At 44.3% G+C, this 25442-nt stretch overlaps 1 protein-coding gene across 2 annotated transcripts; it reads left to right on the top strand.

Moving 5' to 3' along the window:
• The first annotated feature begins 660 nt into the window (after positions 1–660).
• On the top strand, positions 661–21885 carry DNAJC25 (DnaJ heat shock protein family (Hsp40) member C25). Of its 2 annotated transcripts, XM_084751838.1 has the most exons (5): positions 661–1081; positions 15929–16081; positions 18035–18227; positions 18366–18505; positions 20679–21885. In XM_084751838.1, exons 1-5 carry the CDS (start codon positions 752–754, stop codon positions 20799–20801), a joined length of 939 nt encoding a protein of 312 aa, XP_084607964.1. In that variant the 5' UTR covers positions 661–751; the 3' UTR covers positions 20802–21885. The 2 variants fall into 2 exon arrangements, with proteins under 2 accessions (XP_084607964.1, XP_084607963.1); XM_084751837.1 differs by having other exon boundaries at positions 663–1081; positions 18035–18505.
• The last annotated feature ends 3557 nt before the right edge of the window (positions 21886–25442 follow it).

A 25442-nucleotide genomic window follows, 5' to 3' on the forward strand; every position in this document is an offset into this window, starting at 1 on the left:
AGGCCAAATAAGCCCTCCTCTCTTAAGTTGCTGCTTGCGGGTATTTGGCCACAGAAGCAGATCAAGTATACATTTAGAAATTGTTGTTTACCTGAAAATCAAATTTACTGGAGTATCTACTCTCCCTTTCCCGTTTGGAGGCATTCGAAAGATTTCGAGCTGTTGTTGTTGTTGTTGTTGTAGGGTTTTTTTTTTTTTTGATTGTCACAATTAGGGTGGGTGATGTTAACCCACACCCTGTGGACAGTACAGGGATACTAGTAACCATCTTGCCTCCTCCAAGCAAATTGTTTACTCCTAAATATAAACAAGCCAAGACACAGGGAACTAAAAGACCATCGACTTTCAGGGTTCCTAAGAGGAATTGTCTAAGTTCATCTTCCGTTTGTGGACAGCGTTCAAGGAAGGACGGCGTTCATGGAAAGCCAAAGTCGCGAGGTGGCGAAGGTGGCGTGTGGCTATTCCTGCGTGTGGGCTGTACCACACATGGCCTCTGACAGACATCGCCCTCCGGCTCAGAACAGACCACTGAGCGGCTGGCTGCCAAGACTCCGCGAACCCGCCGGAAGCCGCCCGAGGCTGAGGCGTCCTTCTCCCCTAGCAACGCGCGGGGAAGGAAGTGGCTGCGGCGCCACGCCCCCTGCGCCTGCGCATAGGCGCGGCCTGGTGACGTGGACCGGGCAGCGGGGCCGAGCCCGACGCCGAGCGGAGCCCTGGCCGCAGTGGTGGCAGCTGGGCGAGCGAAGCAGGCATGGCGGCGCGGCTCGCGGCGCACGAGGGACCCGGGGCTGCCGGCCGGAGCCCATGGCTGCTGCTGCTGGCCCCGCTGCTGCTGGCCCCGCTGCTGGCGCGGCCCGCCGAGGCTCTGGTGGAGGGGCTCTACTGCGGCACGCGCGACTGCTACGAGGTGCTGGGCGTTAGCCGCTCGGCCAGCAAGGCGGAGATCGCGCGGGCCTACCGCCAGCTGGCCCGGCGCTACCACCCCGATCGCTACCGGCCCGAGCCGGGCGACGGCCCCGGGGGCGCGCCGCCGAGCGCCGAGGCTTTCCTGCTTGTGGCGACCGCCTACGAGACGCTCAAGGTGAGGCCCGTGAGTGCAGATGTGTAGCCGGGGATCTGGGTCTCCCACCCCGGGTGACCGGGTCCTCTAGGATCCCCGACACGGTGCTGCCGCCGCCTGGACCTTTAGTAGGTCCACGTTTCCCACGTGGCCGTGAGAAAGAACCACCCCGGCCCCGTTAGCCAGCATGGCCACCTTCTCGAGGACAGTCTTGGATTACAGCCAGTTCTGTTTTTGGAGGCTTGTTATGCAAAGCTTTTTTTTTTTTGCACTTATTTTGTTTTTAGTGTAAACGTATTCTGGTAACTTGAGGTGAATTCTCAGGAAGGAGGGTGATTGTCAGTGCTGGGATCTGAGCTAGGGTGGAGGAAAGAAAGGACTGAAACACCGAGTAATAACTTGATCCGTGCCAATTTGATAGGGCAGAAGTTCGGTTTCTGGAATGAAGTCAATGGCGACATTTAGCTTAGGTCTAAAGAACAAGAAAAACACACACAAAGACAGTGAACTCTCAGTCCGGAGACTGGACCTATGACTTTTGGCTCTGACACCCTGCAAGTGACCTTGGATGGTTGTTTCTTCATATCCATTTAATGCCTTGGGGCAGAAGATTGAGAAGTATTAGTAGAAATTTTTTTATTTTTGGATGTGTTTAGTGATTTGACAAAGGGTCTGTTGTGTTCTTTGGATGAAGGGATATTTAACCTGACACCCTTTTCTTCAATATATGTGAAAAAAAAAATACCTGTTAAACTCATGCTTGATGGGGGTGTTGCTGTTTCAAGAGCCCTTCAGGAGAATGCAACAGCAAGTGTAGTTGTGTTTCTTTCTTAGGTTTATTTTTTATTTGTGTGGTTTTTGGTTTTTCTTTTCTTTTCTTTTTGCTTTTCCAAACCAAAGTTTTAATGACTACTTTGAGTAGCTGCATTACCATTTAAGGTGGGTTCCGTCCTTCAGATTAGCTTTACAGAGCTGAAAACACTGAGTCGAGTTCCTTTTCATTTAGGCTTGGAGCAGTTTGAAATGTGGAGCTATTGAGGGAGTGTGCTTCACTTACTAAATTCTCAGGAGCTAGTGAGATGACAGCTTTTATTGTCACCTCAGTGAGGTATGGGCGAGCTTGGGAAAAGGGCCAAAACTGAGGGCTTAGTCCCCCAGAGTGACTGAGAACAGACTTCAGAGAAACCAGAAAGAACCTGCTCCACCTGGAACAGCCCAGCACATGGACCCCAGACTGTCTGCTGAGGACTCAGTGGTTCTTCAAGGAGGTGCTCCAACTGTTGTCCTCTCCTGGGTTTTGTGCAGCAGGAGTTTGGTGGGTAGGTTTGGTGTCGGAATGCCTTGCACGTTCTTAACTTTTAGCACAAGCACCAAGGCTAAAGTATATGGCGGTGACAGCACTCAACAGCCTTAATGGACACCAAGTAGTTTTGCCTTTTTCTTGGAGAGGCCGTCTCAAAGGCCTAATCTGGTTGCTCTGGGTGGTGGCTTCTAAAGGTTTCTACCCTTAAAGGGTGGGACTGATTTATCAGCAAATAATAAAACAACGTATCCACTCAAGAGCAGGGACAGTCTAGGCAGTTAAAACCCAGTGCTTTGTCCGGCATGGTGCCCCCCCCCCTTTAGTCCTGGCACTCAGGAGGCAGAGGCAGGTGGATCTCTTGAGTTTGGGGCTAGCCTGGTCTACAGAGCAAGTTCCAGGATGTGGAGCTACACAGAGAAGCCCTGTCTCAATACAAAACAAAACCGAAATAAATAGCAGCCAACCAAACTAGTGTGTCTAGAGAAAGTAGCGTTTTGCTGGACTCTGACACGATGTTTATAGTAGCTGAAAACACCTCCCGAAGGGAAGGGGACTCAAGCAGAGTGACCCCGCAGCGGAGGGGCCAGGGGTGTTTTCTAGCTCTCCTCCTAAGCTGCACTACTGCTGAGACCTCTGAAAAGACCTACTTAGAATTAAGGTGAACATAAGTTAAGCTTCTTAATAGAGCGCTGGTGGGATCTCCTCCGCTCATTGTATTGCCTTCACCTGGAAAAGAGCTTTAAACGCTGTCATATCAAAGACAAATAGGTGGTCTGATGTGTATTTCTGTCATGATGGAGAAGTAAGGAATTTCCCCAAGAATACCGTTTCTGGGTAATGAAAGCATTTAATGAAGAATGCTATCCAATTTGGAGGCGCAGCTTGTCTTCATACTATACCCCAGTGTGATCACTGTTTTGTTCGTATTACATCCTTAGCGTGGCACAAGGATTTGTGAGGTAAGAAATCTTGATGCACTTTACTAAGAACTGGTCAGGTAGAATGGTAGGAGAAATTGAGGTCTAGGGGGCTCCGGAATGAAATGGCACCCAGAAGCCTATCCCTGAATGTTGATGATAAGTGCCTCTTCAGCATGGGGACTGTATTTGTGTTGAGACATCAGAGGATTTGTGATTCTGGGGTTATTTTGCTCATATAGATGCCCCTTTGAGAGCAAGGTGGGCTATTTTTTTTTCTATTGTTTATTGTTTATCTTATGATGGTGGTAGTTGAAAATAAGTACAGTAACAGGATTTAAATACAGCTAATGAGACAAGAAGGTAAGACACTTGGTCATTACTAATTTAGCAACAGATGAGTCTGCCTGTGCGTGAAGAGAGTGAGGAGCGCCCAGAAGAAGGGTGCCGGGTGGGGGGCGCTGGCTGTGCTACGTAAGGTGCTTATGCAAAGCTATGCCTCATTCTTGTTAGCAAGTCATGTACAGTTCTGGATCACAACGTGACTTGAGACCATTATGATTTTGCACAGTCCTGTATAAGTTAAGCTAACAGAGTGGTGTCTTGCTTATTTGACTATTGGAGATTGAGGGAACTCATGTAGACTTTGGAAGTAAGCAGGCTGGAGAGTGAGTGCTGAACCTGCTGAGGTGGAACACTCTAGTCTGCCATGTGTCCTTATGTGGCTATAGCACTTATCACACTGCACTGTAAATTTAAGTAGTCCATCGCTTTGTCACTAAATCGTGCCCCTGGTCTGTCATGTGTATCCATAGGACCTAGCACAATGCCTGGCACATCAGATAATGAATATTAATTAAACTCTCATTTGGAGACAGATTCAGATAGAGTGGAAATTGAAAGTGAACTTCTGGCATTTTGACCTGGTTATGTGCAGCTTACTTTCCTATTTCACTCAAATTGTGATTTTTTAGATTGGTACAAATCACATAAATTGGACAACTATGAATGAAACATTCTTGCATGAGAGAAAACTATTGCTTTTAACTTTTAATGTTTTGAGGGTTTTAAAATGAGAGCAAAATAACTTGTGAATGTAGGTAAAAATTGGACGAATTACAGGAAATAGCATAGAGTAAGCAGAGGCAGGAACAGCAAGAAAAGATTCAATTAGAAAAAGTATGGTTGGTAAGAAATGAAAAAGTAGACTTTAGTAACATTTCACAAGGTCGCAAGAACACCGGAAAGGTCATTGGAATCTTGCTGGCCTGGAGGTTACCTGACATGTTAGAGTCGTATAAAGAGATTAGATCTGTCTTGGAAGCCTTCACAAGAACAATGCTTATTTTTCTATCAGTGACTGAGATGGCAGAATTCCTAGCACTTAGAGAGAACTTGGCAAAAGGAGGATTTTGCTCTCCCTGTCCTGCGCTATGACTTACTGCTGGTTTCTTAGTGTATTTTCTTACTCCTTCCCTGAGTGCTAGGGAGGAGACGAAGGCAGTGCAAGGTGCAACTCTCTCCCTCTTCTTTTGTTTTGTTTTTAAACCAAGAATTGAATTTTGTCTATACTAGGCAGGACTCTATCATTGAGCTGTATACCCAGGCTTTTTTTTTTTTTTTTTTTTGAGACAGGGTCTCACTATGTAATTCTGGCTGTCTTGGAACTCTATATGGCTGGCCTTGAACTCACAGAGATTCTACGACCTCTGTCTCCTGAGTGCTAGGATTAAAGGCTGCGTCACCATATTGATCTAGACATTTGTTTGTTTGTTTGTTTGTTTAAGTTTGGTTTGTTTAGGTCTTGAGGTGCAGGGCCTTGCATAGCCCAGGCTGGCGCGCCTCTAACTCTCTTTGTAGCCGAGGATGACCTTGAATTCCTTATTCTTACGCCTCTGCTTATTCCACCACACATGCCCATCTTTCTTTCAATTTTAATTTTAAAAAATCAGTTTTGATGCAACATCCATCTGCATTCCTCAGGCTGACCTTGAGCTCACTGTATAGCAGGCAGACATTGGATCTGTAATCAATCTGTTTTAGTCTTCCAAGTAGCTGGGATTACAGGCCTGAGGCCCAGGGCCAGATTGACTTTAAGCTTTTATTAAAACTCGGGAGACAGATACTTATTGTTTGGTTATAATTTACTTACGCTGTGTACCACAGTTCATATTTCAGTATGAAAAGGAAGCAATTATTTGGGGGGATTAGAGACACATGAATGCACCCTTTTAGCTAGATCTGGAAGAAAGTCTCCGTGATTGACGACAGTGAGGGTGCATTTCTGATAGAAAACTTGTGGAACGGAAGGACAGACTCATTACTGTTCAAGGTTCCAGGAGTGAAGTCCTTCTCCCCCCCCCCCCCAGACTGTTTTAGGGAGAAAAAGTTGATTACACTTCTTAACATTCCAAGTCTCATCAGTTGTGAGGATTTTAATCAGCCTACGTAGGAACTGGGTACTGTCTGTGCCCGTGGGTTCTTCATTCAGGGATCCTGCGAGACTTAAGTGGGAAATATCTGGAGTGGGAAAAATGTCTGGGGTTGGAGATGTAGCTCAGTTTGTCGAGAGCCTGCTTAGCATACATGAGGCCCTGGGTTTGATCTCTGCGGCAGCACATGCCTGTAGCCCTAGCGCTTGGGAAGTTAGAGACAGGACGGTCAGCAGTTGAAGGTCACCCTACTACACAAGGACTAGACCTCGCTGTGCTGCCTGACACCTTCCATGCATGCGCAGGCCTTTGCTTTGCTAGTGTGAGTGTGACAGTTATTGCTGAGCATTTCCATTGCATTAGGTGTTGTTGAAGGAGGAGGACATAGGTTTATATAAATGTTGTGTTATTTTATATAAGGCGTTGAGAACCTTCAGGGTTTCAATATTTACCATGTTCCTAGAATCAAACTCCCCCTCATTCATGTTGAAGGATGACTATCATGAAACTATGTGAATATTTCTTGCAGTTATGATGGTAATAAACAATCACATTTAGAAACCCTTATAGAGCATTGATTCTCAACCTTCCTGACATTTCAACTCCTCAGTACAGTTAGTTCCTCATGTGGTGACCCCCAATCATGAAATTATTTCTTTGCTACTTTTTAACTGTTACTTTGCTACTGTTATGAGTCATAATGTAAATATCTGATATGTGACCCCAATGGGGCCAAGACCCACAGGTTGAGAATCACTGCTGTGGAACATGGACTGAAGATGGTTTTAATTTCACATGTCTACTTTGACTGAGCGTGGCTCCCTGCAATGCTTGTAAGGACGGGGAAGCTTTCCTGTGACTAGTGGGGAGGTGTGATGTGTCGGTTGATGGGTTCAGAAAGATATGGTAACATTTCTACATTTCTACTACATTTACTTTCAGTTATGAAACTACAGCACAACTTTTTTTTATTGATCCCTTGAATGTCTGACCCTCCTGCGTCTGCCTCACAAGGACTAGCAGTTCAGTGCTGCACTCCTATGCCTGTTCTCTTTTAGATCTTTATTTTATTTATTATTGTTGTTGTGTGTATAGTGTTTGTGTTTTGCACTCTATCCATTGAGCCGTCTCCCCAGGCCTGATTTTGTGCACTGCTAGGGATCGAACCCTGTTTTTTGAGCATTCCTACGCAAGCACTCTACTAGCTGAGCTGTGCCCTCAGCTCAGCGCTTTAAGCTTTGCTCAAAAGTTTGGGCTTTGTATTTTGAATAGTTACACCAGTTTTGAGATGGGAAAACAACACAATCTTCTGTTTGTTTTAGAGAGCAGCTCAAGGGAAAATTCTGAGGGGTGAGGAGGGCAGAGGATGTGAAGTGACACACACCTGCAGGCGTAGGAGCTGCTCCCAGACACGGCCCCGCTGTCCTGAGCTGTGACTGACCAAACAGCCTGGAGCTAGTAGCGCAGCACACCTGTGTGGGGTCCAAGGCCCACGATTAACTGCCATGCTTTGCTGTTGCTGCACAGGGCTCTGACACTGGGGCCTTGAGTGAAAATACTATCCCGGGGTTGAGCGTTGTTTAGGTCTCTCTTTGTCTGCTTGGGAGATTAGTCTATTTACTCAGTCTTGCGCTCCTAGTTTCTTGAGATGCTCAGTAAGTCTCTTCTGCCTCACTCCCCTTTCTAAGGACAGAGTCCTGCAGACTTCTCTGTGGCTGCCTTCAAATCTGTAATCCTCCAGTCTCAGTCTTCAGAGCAGCTAAGTTACAAAGGTTGTTGCCCTTCTGCTCTTTCTAGCCAACTTTTTTTTCAGTCATTACTTAGTTGCTGTTGTTGTTATTGTTCTTATTACTGTGTTTTTTATTTTTTGGTCCTGGAGATTAAACTGAAGGCTGTGGGCATGGTAGGCAAGGAGTACCCTGACTACACACCTTCCTTTCTGTAAGCTTTGAAGTCTTTTTCACACTTACACTATAGACTTGACTTTTCCTTAAACTTCTGTCTTTGTGTATTCTTTTCTATTTTCTAGGCTCTTTGGGTTTTTGGGGTGTGTGCTGGCACATGTTGTGTGGGTGCATATGCACATGTATGTTTGACATGGAAGCCAAGGATTGGTGTTGATGTCAGGTGCCTTCCTTGATCACGCTTCGCCTTGTGTTGTTGCTGCTGTTGCTGTTGTTGTTTCAGATGGGGTTTCTCTGTGTAGTCCTGGCTGTTCCAGAATTCGCTCTGTAGACCATGCTGGTCTCAAACTCACAGAGATCCACCTCCTGCTGGGATTAAAGGAGTGTGCCACCACTGCCCCGTACACTCCTTGCCTTATTTATTGAGACAAGGTCTCTTACTGACCCTGAAGGGAGTTAAGTTAGTCAGCTTGGCCAGCTGGCCTGGAGCTGCCTTGTCTCCCCTCCCGGGCATCGGGGTGCAGAGGTCACCGTGCCCACACCTTCTGTGTAGGCTCCAGTGGTCTTGGTCCTTGTGCTTGCACAGCGAGTGCTTTCTGCAGCGAGCCATCTTCCCGGCCCGCCAAGCTCCCTTTGATAAAACTCAGCTACATCTTTGACTTTGTCCTCCGCTTTTAAGCTGGTGGCTCCAAAACCTGCCTGTTGACAACAGCCCTTTATCTGTAGCATAAATACAGTTTTGTTGTCTTTGTTAAAGACTAAACTTTAGAGGAGAATACAGTGATGCTTTTCACACAAGTACAAAAGGAGTGTATGCTGGACACTCTGGTTTAACTCACGAATTGATAAGAAAACATGTGACGTGACAGTTCATCCAAAAGGGAGCAGTTGTGGCTCATTTAAGTCTGGTAGGGATTGCTGACGTGTTGAGGTATAAGTAATAAGTCACAGTCCATGGGAGACAGCTTGCATCCGGGGCAAGACTACCAGCTGCCTGCCTTGACGTTAAAGTAGGTTATTCGTAGACAAAGCACATCTCTCCAGTAATAGTAGATAATCCCTGCAGAATTTAGAGAGTGCACGTGCATCCAGCAGTGCTTTTCCCTTTCCATTTCCCCCTAACCTCCAGATTTGCTTCCCAGTCCTTCATACTTGGGTCACATGTTATAATTAAAACTTGAGTGTCATGTTCAGAATCTCCTTTGATTCTCTTTATTTGTTTGTTTGTTTGTTTGTTTGACACAGGGTCTCTCTTCAAAGCCCTGGCTGTCCTGGAATTCACTATGCTATTCAGGCTGGCTTCAAGCTCACAGAGATCCACCTGCCTCTGTCTCCCAAGTTCAGAGAGTGAAAGTGTGTGCCACCACACCTGGGCTCCTTTGGTTGTTGTATATCCTCTTACTTACCAAGTTCTCCTCATCCCGTTTAACCACTAGAAGCTATTACTCATCAATCTTTTTTCCCACCTTTGCATTTTTTCAAAATAATGCAACAGAAATGTCTTGAAAATAAACAAGCCAGGTGTGATGGTGCATGTCTCTAATCCAAGCACTCCTGAGGCAGAAGCAGACAAATCTCTGTGAGTTCAAGACCAGCCTGGTCTACAAAGTAAGTTGAGAACAGTTAGGGCTTCACAGAGAAATCCTGTCTTAAAAAAGCAAAAAATAAAATAAAATAAATAATTACACCTAATACAGTTGTCTTCATACTTTGAAGCGTTTCACTTTGAACATCAGAGACAGTAACACTGGCCTTGTGGCACAGCATGTAGGATCCTTCAGTCAGCCTTACTTTCCTGTCCCTTTCCTACTGCTTCCTGAATGTCCCCATGGCTTTAGTTGAGTCTGTCTGCTGTTTGGTACCTCTGTACCTTAAAACTTGATCCTAACATGTGCAGCAGGTTCCAGAACTTCTTACTCGCCTTTTAAGACCCAGCTTGTTGAATGATTATTGGTATTTAATATTAATTTATATAATTACTATGGTGGCAGTTATTCCTTAACTCACTATTATATAAATATAAACACACAGAAACCTATTCGTTTTTGATAAACCTTCATGCGCTGGAGCTGGACAGATGTTAACCCTCTAAGCTATCTTATCTATTTCCAGCCCCAAACCCATAAATTCTTCCACCTGTTTTCCATTTGGGCTACTTCTTTCTATTATGCCAATCCTCAGAGCAAGCTCCTCCTAGCCACAGTCCTTAAGTTCATGCTAACCTATGGCAACCTGCTCCTTTCTCCTCCTGGTCTCTCTCCCAACCTCCCAAACCTTGAATCCCAGCTTCATCCACCTCTCTTTTTATTTTTTATTTATTCATACATTTATTTATTTTGGTTGTTTGTTGTTTTTGTTTGTTTGTTTGTTTTTGAGACAGGGTTTCTCTGTGATAGCCTTGGCTGTCCTGGACTCGATTTTGTAGACCAGGCTGGCCTCTAACTCACAGTGATCCACCGGCCTCTGCCTCTCGAATGCTGGGATCAAAGGTGTGCGCCACCATGCCCGGCCTCCACCTACCTTTCTTCTGCCCAGCCAAGATGTAGGCAACTTTATTTGCCAATCAGGAATAATTGGGGAGGCAAAGTTTATACCGAGTAATTTTGGATATGTGAGAATTTGCTTGTAAGGCTCTTGTGAGACAGTTAACATTTGAATACATAATAGCTCCAGATCAATCCCAGTCTCATATAGCTTCCTGGCCTCTGTGTTGAACCTCACTGCTGTGGGCCTGGCCTGAGTTACTCAGCCTTTTGTTTGGTAGTGTAGCACATGAGATTGTGCTTTTTGTTTGCTAAATTCTTCAGGAGAGGATGATTCTTGAGGCTAACACCTTATCTTACTGGTCTTTTCATCTTCCCTTATTTTTTTGTTTTGGTTTCTTTTTGTGACACAGGGTTTCTCTCTGTAGCCTTGGATGTCCTGGACTCGCTTTATAGACCAAGCTGGCCTCAACTTACAGTGATCCACCTGCCTCTGCCTCCTGAGTGCTGGGCATGCACCACCACGCCCGGCTTTTTCCCTTATTTTTAACACAGGGCTGATTTCTTGTGTCCTTGTGTCCTTATTTGTTGAATAGAAAAAGGAAGATTTTTAAAACTCAGGTGGAGACCACATGGATACTATTAGCTGAGACACGAAAGCGCGTACTTGCCTTTGAGCTTCTTAAATTGTAGATGTTTATGTCACATTTAGAAAATGCTCAAGACACAGTTGAAAGTAGGAGGAGCCAGGGAAAGTAGATGGGTCACTGGTGCATAGATAGTTCAGTCATTGACTTTGTGGAGACATTAGACTGAGAGGACACATAAGACAGTTGCATAGTGACTGACTGGGGGACAGGAAGCAAGGAAGAGCATAAAACTGATAGAGGCTAATTTCCTTACTCCTTAGCAGGATGTAATGACCTGATGGGAAGATGTAAGGGATGCTTTTATTTTTGAAGCATCAGCATTTGTGTGTGTGTGTGTGTGTTAAGATTAATATGTATTTTTAAGAATGTACAAATAGCATTTTTACATATTCTTGATTCCTGGCCTTTATCAGCAGAAAATGCTCTCCTCATTCTCTATGATAGAATATTTTGATGTAAAACTGGCTACAGTATCTTATATTGCAATTCATGTTTATTAAAAGTAAACAGTACATAGCTTACTTTAAGCCAAGGACGTATGTAATGTTTGCTCTGGGGCGGGGGTGGTCACTGCTGAGAGAAGGAAGGGCTCGGTGCTGCTTTGCTTGTGGGTTTCCTCTGTTCCCTTTTGATCTAGATATTGGTGGTTGTGTTCCAGTCCTCCTGCATGTGCCCAAGAGGACTGGGGACGGACGGGCACCAGCAGAAGCACCACTTACTCCTCTAGAGATTAGAAACAAGGAGTGTATTGCCCTGCTTGTCGAGGCTCAGGACAGAGAGGAAGACACAAGTATAAAGGTTTTGATTTTGGAAAGAAGTTGGAATCTCCTGACCCTGGGACCTTAAGATCCACAATATTGCTGAAAGAAAAAGTACTACCTTATTGAAAGGTAAGCTATTAAACTGTCGAAGCTGTTGTGGCCACATTAGCATATTTTCATGAGCACTCATTTCTGTCAAGCTGCCCACTTTGTGATGTAATCACTCATTGAGCCTCGCTGGTGAGCTGTACACCTTCCTGTGAGGCTGGAGACAAATGTATGGGGAGGAAAACCTCTGACAACATTTCACTTAGTTTGGAAATATGTACTGCCTGCCAGGCACTGAGCTAGGCCCTGGATATACAGAGATTAGCGAACACCTACTACCTGTCTTCTAAGAAATTCTCATTTAAGGATAAGAGAAAACCCTGATGATTACAATGTGATAAGTGCTATAATAAATAGGTACTAATTTAATATGAGTGTTCCAGGCATAAGGGATTGTAGCTCAGTGACAAAGCACCTGCCAGCTTGTTCAAGGGCTGGGGTTTGGTCCCCATCATCACAGAAAGCTGTTTGAGGCAGTAGCATTCATGACTTGTAATAGCTCATAAGGATAGAAAAAAAGAATATGCTTCAAATTAGATAGGATTCTATGTTGGCTCTGTTTATTAACAATTAAACTTTATTATACAACCCAACTAGCATATACAAGAAGGAAAAAAAGGTTAAAGGGACAGAAGAGTAAACCTTCTGGAATCCGTTCCGCAGGACGGGTCCTTAGGTGTCTCTGTCCCGCGAGCTGGTCTGGTCTCTTGCTCTCTCCGAGTGCGCTGCTCGCCTTCACCTGTTGTTGTTTTTTTTCCCCACCTTCTCAGTCACAAGCAAAGGGCGGTCTCCTTCTCCCTTCCAGGGTCAATTAGGAAAACAATAGCCACGGTGGGGTTCCCAGGTCGGCTTCCTGAATTCCAAGCCCAGGAAGGCTCCAAACAGTCTGTCACAAGGTATTCATGGCTTGCCCCAAGGGTAAAGCCTGCTAAGACTGCTTCCACCTGTGACAAAGCTTAATCTTTCCCACAATTCTATGTCCAAAGACATGAGAGGATGCATGGCATTGGAAGAGCATGCCAAAATCAGAGACTGCTGTGTGTTTGCCTTGGGTAAGAGGAGTAGAGGGGTTGCTAGGCAGTGGGGGTTCAGGCCACTGTGGAGGCCTGCTTCATGCCAAGGAGATTCAAGTCTGACCATGAGGAAAGCATTCAAGATAAAAATGAAAACCTGGGAACTCAGTTCTAACATGTTTTAGAGGGGGAAATGCTATCACAGTAATAATGTCCCTTAGTTCTCTAAGATGGCCCCTAACAGAAAATAGTCATTCTTGTCTGTCTCTGGCTCCTTGTTCTTGGCAGCTGTGTCTTAAACCTTATAGGTTACTAGAGAGTAGAATTTTTGCCTTAGTCTGTTGAGAGGACTCCTTTCCCACTTTATACCAACTTTGAACATCTTTTAAATTCTATGAGTGCTTCTGCTCAAAGATGATTTTCATTTTATAGAAGGAAAAAAAAGTTTTACAGTGAAAATTAAGTAAGATGAATAAATGGTATAATAAGCAGGTGGCCAGCATTTTTTACTCTCTAAAAAACAAAACAGGCACATACATCCTAAGGAGCCATCCTAAGAGAAGTTAGGTTTGACCTTTTTATAGTGTTACGCAGGGTCAGGACCTAGGAAGCTCGGCGTAGACCCAGGCTTCTTTGAGGAGAGGTGGATCCTACGGTGGATGTGGAGTCGCTGCTGGAGCGTTAGCTGCTACACTCTTAAGGGGGTTCATAGGTCCAGAAGCACTAAGAAGATGGTGGCCTGGGGGAAGACCTGGATGTTAGGCTCTAGCAGGAGTGGCATCTGCTCCCCAGGATGCGAGGTCCACTGAGAGAGAGAGCCCAACAAGCTGGACACTGGGCTCTGTAGGGCCGGGTGGGAGAGGGTGGCCCCAGCCTGGTGTCAGGGAGGCGTTTCCTCTCACAGTTCCGTGCAATCTAGTTGAAGCAAAAGGATCCTGTTTGAATATATTTCAGAAGTATCTGTCAAGGTTGGAAGCTGGAGTTAAAGTCGAGTTTCAGGTTTAATGAGGACGTTTTTATAAAAATAGCTACCAGAGCCAAAACCACGGTGGGAGGGCAGGGGAATTCTAAGAGTGCCCTAAAGCACTGAATGAGGCACCCTGAGAGATGTGGGCGTTAGTGCTCAGAGCTGCCTGTGTGACTGCTGCAGGGACGGACTCTCCCGAGGCTGGAAGCTCTGGGCGTGGTGATGGCGTGCGAAGGACTGGTGGACCAGTGCACAGAGACTGCCTGAGAAAATCCTTTTGACAAAAGAGAACACACAAGGACTGAATCGAAGGCAGTATCAGCCTGAGCCCACTTCTGCTTCTCTCTAGCAGACAGTTCATATTTTGACCCTCCACATGCTGCCACACAGTGTTTAAAGATAGGTGCACTAGCCGGGCGTGGTGGCGCATGCCTTTAATCCCAGCACGCAGGAGGCAGAGACAGATGGATCGCTGTGAGTTCGAGGCCAGCCTGGTCTACAAAGCGAATCTAGGACAGTCAAGGCTACACAGAGAAACCCTGTTTCGAAAAACCAAAAAAAGAAGAAGAAAATGGGGCTGGAGAGATGGCTCAGAGGTTAAGAGCACTGACTGTTCTTCTAGAGCTCCTGAGTTCAATTCCCAGCAACCACATAGTGGCTCCGAACCATCCATAATGTGATCTGATGCCCTCTTCTGGCATGCAGGTGTACATGCAGGCAGAGCATTATATACATAATAATAAATAAATGACTCTTTAAAAAAAAAAAAGAAACCTGCACTAACTACATTCCACCCTTCTTGTGCTAGTGAGAGTTAAACATAGTTTAAGTATAATGAGTATAGGATGGCTTTTGTTGAGCATTCTTTCAAAAGTTCAGAGTTTTTAATAGAAAATACGTGGTGATCTTAGTGGCAGGAGGATTTCTGTGAGTTCAAGGCCAGCTTGGTCTACAAAGCAAGTCCAGGACAGCCAGGGCTGTTACATAGAGAAACCCTGTCTTGGAAAAAAACAAACAAACAAACAAACAATAAAAGAAATTGATTACATAAAAATATAAAAGGGTTTTAAGAAATCTTTTATTGTAATGGGGAGATGCTGTGGGAAAGGATGAAAGTGTCTGCTGTGCATAAGCGTGAGGAGATAGGCTAAGCGCTGCAGACCCTTCAAAGCTTGTGTGGTCCTGTGCATCTGACCTGGCAGTGCTTCTACGGTGAGATGGGAGGCAGAGCAGTTCTTCTGCCTCGCTGGAAGCTTACACGTCACCGAGCTTGATGGACAGTTATAAACAAGAAGCGTCCCACTTCGAACAAAGTAGAGCGTGAGGGCGCACATCACATGCTGTCCTCTGACCTCCACCGCCGTGCTCTAGCACTCGCATGCCTGTACAAACACACACAAATGCACGTGCATGCATACCCACACCCATCATAAACAAAAAGTGAAATATACAACTTCCCTAAAACATTTCAGAATTCTTTGCACAGAATTTATATAAAAAAGGATAGGCTGCCTTATTTTGAAGTGGGCTGTGCCAGCGTGTTATAATAGTAAAGCACATCTGTAGCATGTGACTGCACGGTGTATGCCATCTCACAGTCAGAGGAACCATGGGAAGTCCTAGGGCAGGTAGTATCTCTTTTTGCAAAGAAAGAATGAGAGCCAGTCGTGGTGGCGCACGCCTTTAATCCCAGCACTCGGGGAGGCAGAGGCAGGCAGATCGCTGTGAGTTCGAGGCCAGCCTAGTCTACAAAGCGAGTCCAGGACAGCTAAAACCACACAGAGAAACCCTGTCTGAGGAAAAGAAAAAAAGAAAAAGAATGAGGCTCAGAGGAGCCTCGTATTTGCCCTTGGCCACAGTTCTAGACTCCGACCGTGTGCTGTGCAGTGGTGTCTCGGTGTTCTTTGCGATGCCTGGGCTTCCTCGGCTTCTTGCTGTCTTAATCACTGCTTTCCACAGAACACTTTATAGACAAAGCTGGAACCTGCTTATGGAGGCCACATTTCTTTTCTGTGGTTTACAAGTAGGTGTCAGAATGCCCTTAAGTTATTGGAGTGTCATATTATAGCATTAGCTAACGGTTAACTGTTGTCAAAGGATTGGATTTTTCAAGAATATTAAAATACTAAAGAATTTGGGGGAATGTTTTTGTTCTGTCTTTATACCTTACATAAAATCCTGAAAACAAAAATGTATGCCTACCTCTAAGAGTATTGGGGAGTTCTTGGATTTGATATTGTATTCATATCTTTCATAATTATGAAATTCAACATTAGACTGAAGCTCTTAAGTGAAATGTAATATGAAGTAGAACATCCCTCACTTTTCAGGATGAAGAAACACGGAAAGATTATGACTACATGCTGGACCACCCGGAAGAGTACTACCGCCATTACTACCACTACTACAGCAGGCGCCTCGCCCCCAAAGTGGATGTCAGGCTGGTGATTTTGGTCAGTGTGTGTGCCATTTCAGTGTTTCAGGTGTGTATTCATGAATATATATTTCTGTGTATTAATATATATTTCTCTTGTCTAGTGCTAGTTATTTCATCTGTATTATAAATACATTTTGTAACTTTTTTTCTCCAAGTAAGATTTTTTTAAAATCATGAGCCTTTTATTTATTTACCTTGCCCTTCTTCTGGCCCCACAACTTTAAGGCCCTTCTCAGAGACTCGGGGGGTTTTTTTGTTTTGTTTTGTTTTTTTTAAACACTTAAAAATATTCATTTATCATTCCCTTCCCAAGTCCCTAATAATAAAATACCATGTCAGAAACAATGCATAGGAGGAAGGCTGAACTCTGGTGTGCAGCTCCAGAGGGAGACTGTCGTGGTGAGGACGGCTTGGCAGCTGGTGTCACGTTACTTCATGAATGAAGTGGAGGGAGTGTCCAGCAAGTGGAGCAGGGCTCTAACCTCTGAAAGCCCACCTCCCGGTTGTGCTTCCTTTATTTAGCAAGGCTCTATGTCCTAGGTGTGTCACACCCCCCCCCCAAACAGTGCCACCCACCACTTGAAGTTATGGGGACAGTTTTTATTCAGACCACCTCAAATGTCTCTGTATAGTTACAAAAACCCTCCAAACCCATTTTTTCTTATCTCCCTCCTAAGAGTATTTGCTGCTACATAACAACCACATCATATTATGCACTTTTATAGAACTTTTCAGTGGTTTCCCATAAACTTGGGAAAGGTTAAGAGCACCCTTACCATGGCCTAGGAAGGCTGGCTTCCCATTGGCTGACACCTGCAATGCTTGCCCTCTTAAGCAATCCCAAATAGCCCAGAAGGGGCTGCTGCTCGGCGAGAAAACCAGTGGCTCATAATCGAAGAGATACACGAACTCTGTGTGGTTTTAAAGTACCACAGAGATCTAAGTTCAGCCTGGAGTGACAGCTTCCCTGTTAGTCTGAAACTAACCACGAGCATCATGTACTCATTGAGGGGAAGAGAATATATCAGATGACTAGGAAGAAAGCAGTCGACAAGTTTAAGAATTGCTTCTCTTATTAGAAAGGCTTTATTTTTATTTTATGCGTATAGTGTTTGCCTGCATGTATGGGTGTGTAACCTGTGTGCCTAGTGTCTTTAGAGACCACAGAGGGTGTCAGATTTCCTGCAACTGGAGTTACAGATGTTTGTGGTGCTGGAAACCAAACCCAGGTGCTCTGCAATATCAACATGTGTTCTTAACCTATGAGCCATTTCTCTAGCCCTGAAAATTGCTTCTCCAGGTTAATTGCCAGGAACAGTATTCAGTTTCTACAACAGAGAATTCGTATTAGACAGTGAGGTGGTGCATTTGAACTTACTGGCATCTGTAGAAGTGCTGCCCTCCCCTCCCTCCTTCTGCTGTACCTGCTGGATCCTGGGCTGTTACAGTGTGGGAGCTGAGGCGCCTGTGTGCTGGCGAGCAGCACAGCCTCTTCGGAGAGCTGAACACTTTAAGGTAGAATGCGTTTATGAAGTAAGTGAATTTCTCTTGCCAAAGGAGTAGGATTCAAATATACCTGAGTCTTTGTGTTCAGAATATGGTAAGTATTTCTGTTGGGTATGTAGGTGGTTTAGGAAGGAGAAACAGGAATCAAGTTGCCTGGGCTTACACCTGTGCAATTTTTAAAACCAATGTCATATTAACTATTGTGCAGTTTAGCCTTGCTCTGGTCAGCCAGGAAGGAGAGGGGGAGGCATTTGAGTAATGGAATAGGGTCTTTGGGGTCACTGCTGTACTGTTCTTCAGAGGTGGGTTGTTTCTTCGGAGCCCTGGCTGGTCGGCCAAGGGCTAGGGTGACAGGAGTGAGTCACCACGCCTGGCTGAGATCCGTAGTGTTAGTCAGCTGGGTTTCTTGGGGGGACGGCACTTCTGCTCCCATTGCTTTCTTTTTGATGGATAGTGCTAATCAAGTGACTCATTTTTATTTTTTATGGTCTAGTATTTCAGCTGGTGGAATAGCTATAATAAAGCAATCAGCTACCTAGCTACAGTGCCCAAGTACCGCATCCAGGCGATAGAAATTGCCAAGGAACAGGGACTGCTCAGAAAAGCCAAAGAAAAAGGGAAAAACAAGAAGTCCAAAGAGGAAATCCGGGACGAAGAGGAAAACATCATAAGGAACATTATAAAAAGTAAGATAGACATAAAGGGGGGCTACCAGAAACCCCAAGTGCGTGACCTTCTCTTGTTTCAAGTCATCCTCGCTCCCTTTCACCTGTGCTTATACGTTGCCTGGTATTGCCGGTGGATCTATAACTTTAACATCAAAGGCAAAGAGTATGGTGAGGAGGAGAGACTCTACCTCATACGGAAGTCCATGAAGATGTCGCAGTCTCAGTTCGACAGCCTGGAGGACCATCAGAAGGAAACGTTTCTTAAACGGGAGCTTTGGATAAAGGAGAATTATGAGGTGAGCGGCAGTGACGAGGGGCCACTTCCCAAGTGCCTCCACACTTCTCAAGTCCAAGGGTCAAATGGCAAATGCAGCTCCTGCTCTTCTTGAAAGTATAACTACATTTTATAGTTGGGCAATGGGTTTTTAACTTGAATTTGTTTTTTTGTTTTGTTTTTTTTTCTTTTTTTTTTTTTTTTTGGTTTTTCGAGACAGGGTTTCTCTATGTAGCCTTGGCTGTCCTGGACTCGCTTTGTAGACCAGGCTGGCCTCGAACTCACAGCTATCCGCCTGCCTCTGCCTCCCGAGTGCTGGGATTAAAGGCGTGCGCCACCACGCCCGGCTCCTGTTTTTTTGTTTTTTAAAGCTACTCCTGGTGAAAATTAAGACCAGTCTAACTTGTCAGACTGCAGTGGGATGATAGGAAGCAGACTCTCTTGATGACTTCCTGTTGTTTGCACTGATTCAATTGGTTCCTTTCCGAAAAAGCAAGACAGAAAAAAAAAAAAGAGAAAATTTTTAAAAATAATTATTTATTTCAAAATAATTAAACATAGAATTTTCCAAATAGTATGAGCAAATTTTGGGATATTATTTGCTTTTTATGTATATCAGCTTACTGTAATTCCTTTAAACCTGGGACATTTTATTAAGTGTTATTTTCCACTGTTGTCCCCTTCAGACACTTTGGCCTAGCTCTCTAGCCACAGTGCTGTAGAATTAACACATAAGCATTTCCAACTAAAGTTTATAGAACTCTCATCATATGTAGATACAATTGATTGGCTAATGTAATGAATAGAAGCATTGAGCAACTGAAGCATTATTCAGATTTATTTGTTTGTTTGTTTGTTTTTGGTTTTTCAAGACAGGGTCTCTCTGTGTAGCCTTGGCTGTCCTGGACTCGCTTTGTAGACCAGGCTGGCCTCGAACTCACAGCAATCCACCTGCCTCTGCCTCCCGAGTGCTGAGATTAAAGGCGTGCACCACAACGCCCGGCCATTATTCAGAAATTTAAGTTGTATTAGCTATTATGTTACTTGTAGTCAACTCCATTTTGTATATAATGTTCTAAATCTTTTATTGAGAGTAAAATTACTAGGAGTTGCTACATGTTTGGCAAGTAAATATATTCCTCTGTATAAATTACCTAAAAATGGGAGGTAAGGTACTATTACTTAGCTCTTAAAACTGCTTGAGTGAGGTTCCTACTTCAAAAGCATGATTCCTTCACCTTGGGCTCCCAGAGACCACAGGAAACACTGGGCTTGGTGGAAACAGGCATCTCTGATGCACATTGGCCTACCAGCCAACCAAATCCATGAGCTCTGGGTTCAGTGAAAGACCCTGTTTTAAAAGTAAAGGCTGGGAGCCACGGAGAAAAGACACCTCCATCAGCCTTGAGTCTCTGCATGCTCCACACACGTGCACACCTATTTACAAGCACACACGTGCACGCCTATTTACAAGCACACACACTACTCTTGCCACCATCCACATATACACACACGTGCATAGCGGTCTCCAAGGTTTTTTATTTAAGCCCTGTCTTTTCAGATTATCGTATTGGGCTGAATTATTATTATATTATATGAGGTTTTCTTAGTCATTACTTCTAATATTTGACAGCAATACTTTTAAAAGACTAATGTGACTCTAACTGCCAAAAGTATTTTTCGTTTAGCTTTGGTTGACTAAAGCTTAAATAAATACTGGAAACTCTTGGTCTTAACCTAAGAGATTTATAAAACCTTCTTTGGTGACTTTAAGGGGAAAAACATAATTATCTTTGAGAAGTAGATGTAAATTCAATTTGGAAGCAAATGTATATGTAAGGCCAATTTGTTCCTTGGTTAGGTGGAAAAGAATACTAATTCAAGCTAGGTCCACGCATGGTGCTGTTGGCCGGTCTGTTAATCCTAGACACTGGGAAGGCTGAGGCAGAAGGACTGTGAATTCAGTTAGTCTGAATTACTCAGCAAGGTCCAGGCCAGCCTGGGCTACATTGAGAGACACCATCACAAAAACAGACAGAAGTTGGAGCTCTTGTTTTCTCACGCATTCAAGTGCTTCCTTTAGTGTTTTAGTCAGTCTCCAGAAGGCAAATCAGCGGTCACCAGAAACGCCGTAACTACGGCAATGTGGCTTCTCTTTGAACCATAAAGTCAATTCGTATTGTGTATGCTCGTAGGTCTACAAGCAGGAGCAAGAGGAAGAATTGAAGAAAAAACTAGCAAATGACCCTCGGTGGAAGCGATACCGGAGATGGATGAAGAATGAAGGACCTGGACGGTTAACATTTGTGGATGACTGACGATTGACGGGGAAGTGCTCTGCCGAGTGTTGTGATGCAGCTTTCATAGCAGTTAGCTGAGAGGTGTGTCTGCCGCGCTCAGCAGCAACTCCCGTTCCCGAGCATATGATTAAACAATAATACAGCAGTTTCAACTTTCCCTTAAAACTTTATACAGAAGACATTTATGATGGTTCAATTTTTATAATCTATTTGTGGATTTTGTTTAAACAAAAGATTTGGCATGGGATTTATTGGTTGCCATTTACAATTTTTATATATTTAGTTAAATTTGACATGAAATTTATTAGATACCATTTAAAACTTCTGTGTGAAGTGTTTCTTCTTCAAGAGTGTTTCCTTATGTTTTCATAATGCTACATTTTTCTGCTCTTCTGGTCTCTATTTTTACAAAACAACAACAAAACGTTACAACAGCACCTGACCGTATTATTGTGTCTTTCTGGACACGATTTCTTCAGGAGAACTGTTCGGTGTCATACTGTCCTTACTGTAGTCCTTACAGGTTGGAGCTTGTCTAAAGTAATCTCTAGGAGAGGCTTCTAGAACCTCTGCAGTTCCCTCCCAGCTGTTGTACTCTTGATAAGATCAAACACTCTCCAGGAGAGTGGGTCACCGTCACGTCCTTGTGGGATGTTCTCGATTACAGTCTCCTTACAGGACTAACTGTCTTCTCAAACATGTCTGCAGAGGGGACCTTGTGGAAGGTCTTCTGTGTCACCATCTTGCTGCTTTCCCCCCCTCCTTCCTCCCCTCCTTCCCTTTCTCCCCTCCTTCCCTCCCTCCCTTCTTCCCTCCCTGCCTCCCTCTCTCCCTCGTTCTTTCTTTAATTCCTTCCTTATGAATCACCTGTGCACTCGAGAGCATTTACATGCATGTGAGCTACAAAAGAGAAGCGTGGCTGTGTGCTGTTCTGTCAGCCACTAGGGCATCAACGTGGTTTTCATACTTATGGAAGTAAAAGCAAATAACAGAATTGACTGACTCAAACCTGATACCAAAGTACCAAATACATTCATATACAGTACTCCTGTGAAAGATTTACCCTACTGCTTCATATTAATAAAATGGTTGTGATATGTGATGCTGCCTGGTAGGATTTGTAAAGATTAACATACTGCCTTTGTACTATATACTTTTAAAAGATTAGGGTAGCATGATGGAAATGCAGGATTTATTTCTAAGTGAAGTAAATTAGTCCTTTTGAAAGCTCGGCCCAGCTGGATAGCTCAGGTGGTAAAGGCTTCCTTGCAAACAGTGGGAACTGACTTTGCCCTCAGCCCTGATCTCATGTAAATTACGCCAGGCCACAGTGGCATATTCCAACAAGAGACCAAGGTGGACAGCACCTGAAAAATGAAAACCAAGCTTGTCCTCCAGTTCTCAAACACAGACACAGACAGACACACACACACTTGCACGCGCACTTGTGTGCATCTGCAAACACACAAACATGCACACAAAGCTCAATCCAAATAAATGACATGTGCAGCGTTTCATCCTTGCCAAGTAGCCAGAAGACTTGAGTGAATGTCAGTTGCTAATTACAAAAATAGAATTTGACCAGGCTGTCAGTAGGGCTCTTCACAGCTCTGGGCTTCTGAAATGATATATATTTTTTAAGAGTTCTGTAAATGTTAGTGGAAATGTTTACGTGTCCGTTCATTTTTAGGGTTATGGAAAAGCATAGCACACGGTGCTCATTTATTATCAAAGAACAAATTTGTGACATATAAAGACCAGAAAGAAATAATAATATTAGTGTACCTCGGCATTTTCCAAAAAGTCTCTGATTGCCTGTTTTCCTAGGTTCATTTCTGTTACTGTGACAAACACCCTGACAAAAAGCAGCATAAGGCAGGAAAGGGCTTCTTCAGCTTCCAGTTCCAAGTTACACTCAGTCATTTTGGTGAAAGGCTGGAACTCAAGCAGCTTAATAATATCCTACCCACAAGAGCAAGGACAGATTGTATGTATCTTTGCCTCTTATGTTCAGCATTTCCTTGCTAGGGAGTGGTGCTGCCTGTACTTGCCTGGGGCTTCCTACATCCCTTAATTATCAAGACAGTCCCCCCGACATATCCACAGGCCACCCTCAGTGAGGCTCTGTTCCCAGTTAACGTTAAGTCATATCTGGTTGACAATAGAAACTAACCAGCACATTTGTGTGTGAAGAAAATGGCAAAAAAGATGTCCAGCCAATGAAGACGCTATGTATCTTTGGATAATTCTTTTGTTTGTCTTTTTTTTTTTTTTTTAATTACTGCATTCCATTTCTGGAATTGTCCACTGAAGGCTCATGAGGGAGTTTGGGCCTGGTCGTCGCATGAATCCAGGTGGACTCCGACAGAAAGGTGGGGGGGGGGGCGGTTTCTTCTCCCCTCGGTTCACTGTGCTGATTCAGATTCTCAGGATGAAGGAAAGGCCATTGCTTGCCACAGCCACCATACCTGAGTGTACTCTGCCCATCTTCCACCAAAATAAAATCTCTCCATTTTAGAAACATCCAGAGAAGACTAGAGGCCCTTACAGCTCCCTTAGTGTAGGGAGTATGGGTTGGTTGTTCAACATAGATGTTCATTACTGCCTACTCGTGTAATTGAAATCTGCAAAATTGCCCTTTGGATTTTATTCATATAAATATCTTCATAATAGATCTGTTATTAGTCCTTTCTTCATTGGTATATTATGAGTTCTCCAGTTTCTAAGTTGTAGTCCTTAATTGATCAGCAGGATCAACATAGCAATTCCTACATGCCATTCCTACAAAAGCAATCTACAGCTTGAATGCAGTTCCCAACAGAATTCTTTACAGACCTTGAAAGAACGATACTCAACTTCATACTGAAACACAAAAGCCAACATAGCTAAAACAATACTGAACAATACTAGAACTTGTAGAGGTATCACCATCCCTGATTGGAAGCTCTACCACAGAGCTATAGCAGTAAAAACTGTATGGTGTTGGTGTAAAAATGGACACATTGATCAATGGAATCCAATTGAAGACCCAGACATAAATCTACACACCTCAGACCAACCAAGGCTACACAGAGAAACCCTGTCTCAAACTCTCCCCATACCTCTCCCCCCCCCCAAAAAAATCCACACACCTATGGACAACTGATTTTTGGTAAAGAAGTCAGAGACAAATACCTCCAACATAGTGTGCTGGCCCAACTAGATGCCTACATATAAAAGAATGCAAATAGATAAATATTGTCACCATGCACAAAATGAAGTCCAAGTGGATCAAAGACCTAAACGTAAAACCAGATACATCGAACCTGATCGAAGAGAGCGTGGGCAACAGCCTTGAAACACATTGGCTCAGGAGACAACTTTGAGCAATAGCGCAGGCACTAGATCAACAGTAAATGGGACCTCATGGCCCTGCAAAGCTTCGGTAAGGCAAAGGACACTGTCAGTAGGAAAGAATGACAGCTACAGAGTGGAAAAATCTTCAACTCCATATCTGACAGAGGGCTGATATGCAAAATACAGAAAGAACTCAGGAAACTAGACATTAACAAACCAAATAGTCCAATTTTAAAAGAAGGTACAGAAGCTGGGCGCGGTGGCTCACGCCTTTAGCCCAGCACTCAGCAGGCAGAGACAGGTGGATCACTGTGAGTTCGAGGCCAGCCTGGGCTACAAAGCCAGTCCAAATGGGGTTCATAACAGGACTCTCAAAATGGCTGAGAAACGCTTAAATGTTTAACATCCTTAGCCATCAGGGAAATGTAAATCAAAACTCTGAGAGTCCATCTTTACATTTGCTGGAATGGTTAAGATAAACAGAAGAGAAGACGCGCTGGCAAGCATGTGGAGCAAGAGGAACTTGTTTTTCATTGTTGGTGGGAGCGCAATGGAAATCAACTTGGTGGCTCCCGAGAAAACTGGGAACTGGATCTAACTCAAGAGCCAACTATACGACTCTTGGGCACATGCCAAAGGATGCTCCATTCTACCACAAAGATACTTGCTCAACTATGTTTATAGCAGATTTATTTGTAATAGCCAGGAATAGGAATAACCTAGATGTCCTCATCCAAAGAATGGAGAAAGAGAATGTGGTACATTTACACAATAGAGTATTACTCAGTTGTTAAAGCAAAAACCACACACCACCAAGAAATCTGTAGGCAAGTGGGTGGAACTAGGAAAAAATGATCCTGAGGTAATCCAGCCCCCCAAAGAAGCATGGTGTGTTCTAACTTATAAGTGGATAGATATTAGCTGTTTCATAAATGATAATCATGCTACACTCCACAGACCCAGACGCGCTAATAACAAGGAGGGCTCACGGGGCGTGCATCGATCTCCCTGGGAAGGGGAAAGAGAGTAGATTCTTCATGTTGTGGAGAGACAACTGTAATTGTAGGGCATTTGGGCAAGGCCAATGCTGAAACATAGTGCAAAAGAAATGTCCCAGGATTTCTCAAGGGTGACCTTAGCGAGGACTAGTGATGGAGGATCCAGGGAGGCTGAAGCAGCCGTCTGCTCTAACCAGACAACTCCCAGTGGTGGGAATGGGACGCCAAGCCAGCCACAACGTGTTCAAGCTACAGTCCTCTCCTGCCTGCAAGGTATGTGGAGGCAATGGAGGCACAGAACTGTGGGCGTGGCCAACCAGTGACT

Source organism: Acomys minous (assembly GCF_964271855.1).
Source record: "Acomys minous genome assembly, chromosome: 1".
NCBI classification, from domain to species: Eukaryota; Metazoa; Chordata; class Mammalia; order Rodentia; family Muridae; genus Acomys; species Acomys minous.

Excerpts from the sequence above, each read along its gene's own strand:
- DNAJC25 (XM_084751837.1), top strand. The coding sequence starts at position 752 with ATGGCGGCGCGGCTCGCGGCGCACGAGGGACCCGGGGCTGCCGGCCGG. Across the intron at positions 1,082-15,928 it reads CCGCCTACGAGACGCTCAAG|GATGAAGAAACACGGAAAGA; the intron begins GTGAGGCCCGTG and ends CTCACTTTTCAG. Across the intron at positions 16,082-18,034 it reads GTGCCATTTCAGTGTTTCAG|TATTTCAGCTGGTGGAATAG; the intron begins GTGTGTATTCAT and ends TTTATGGTCTAG.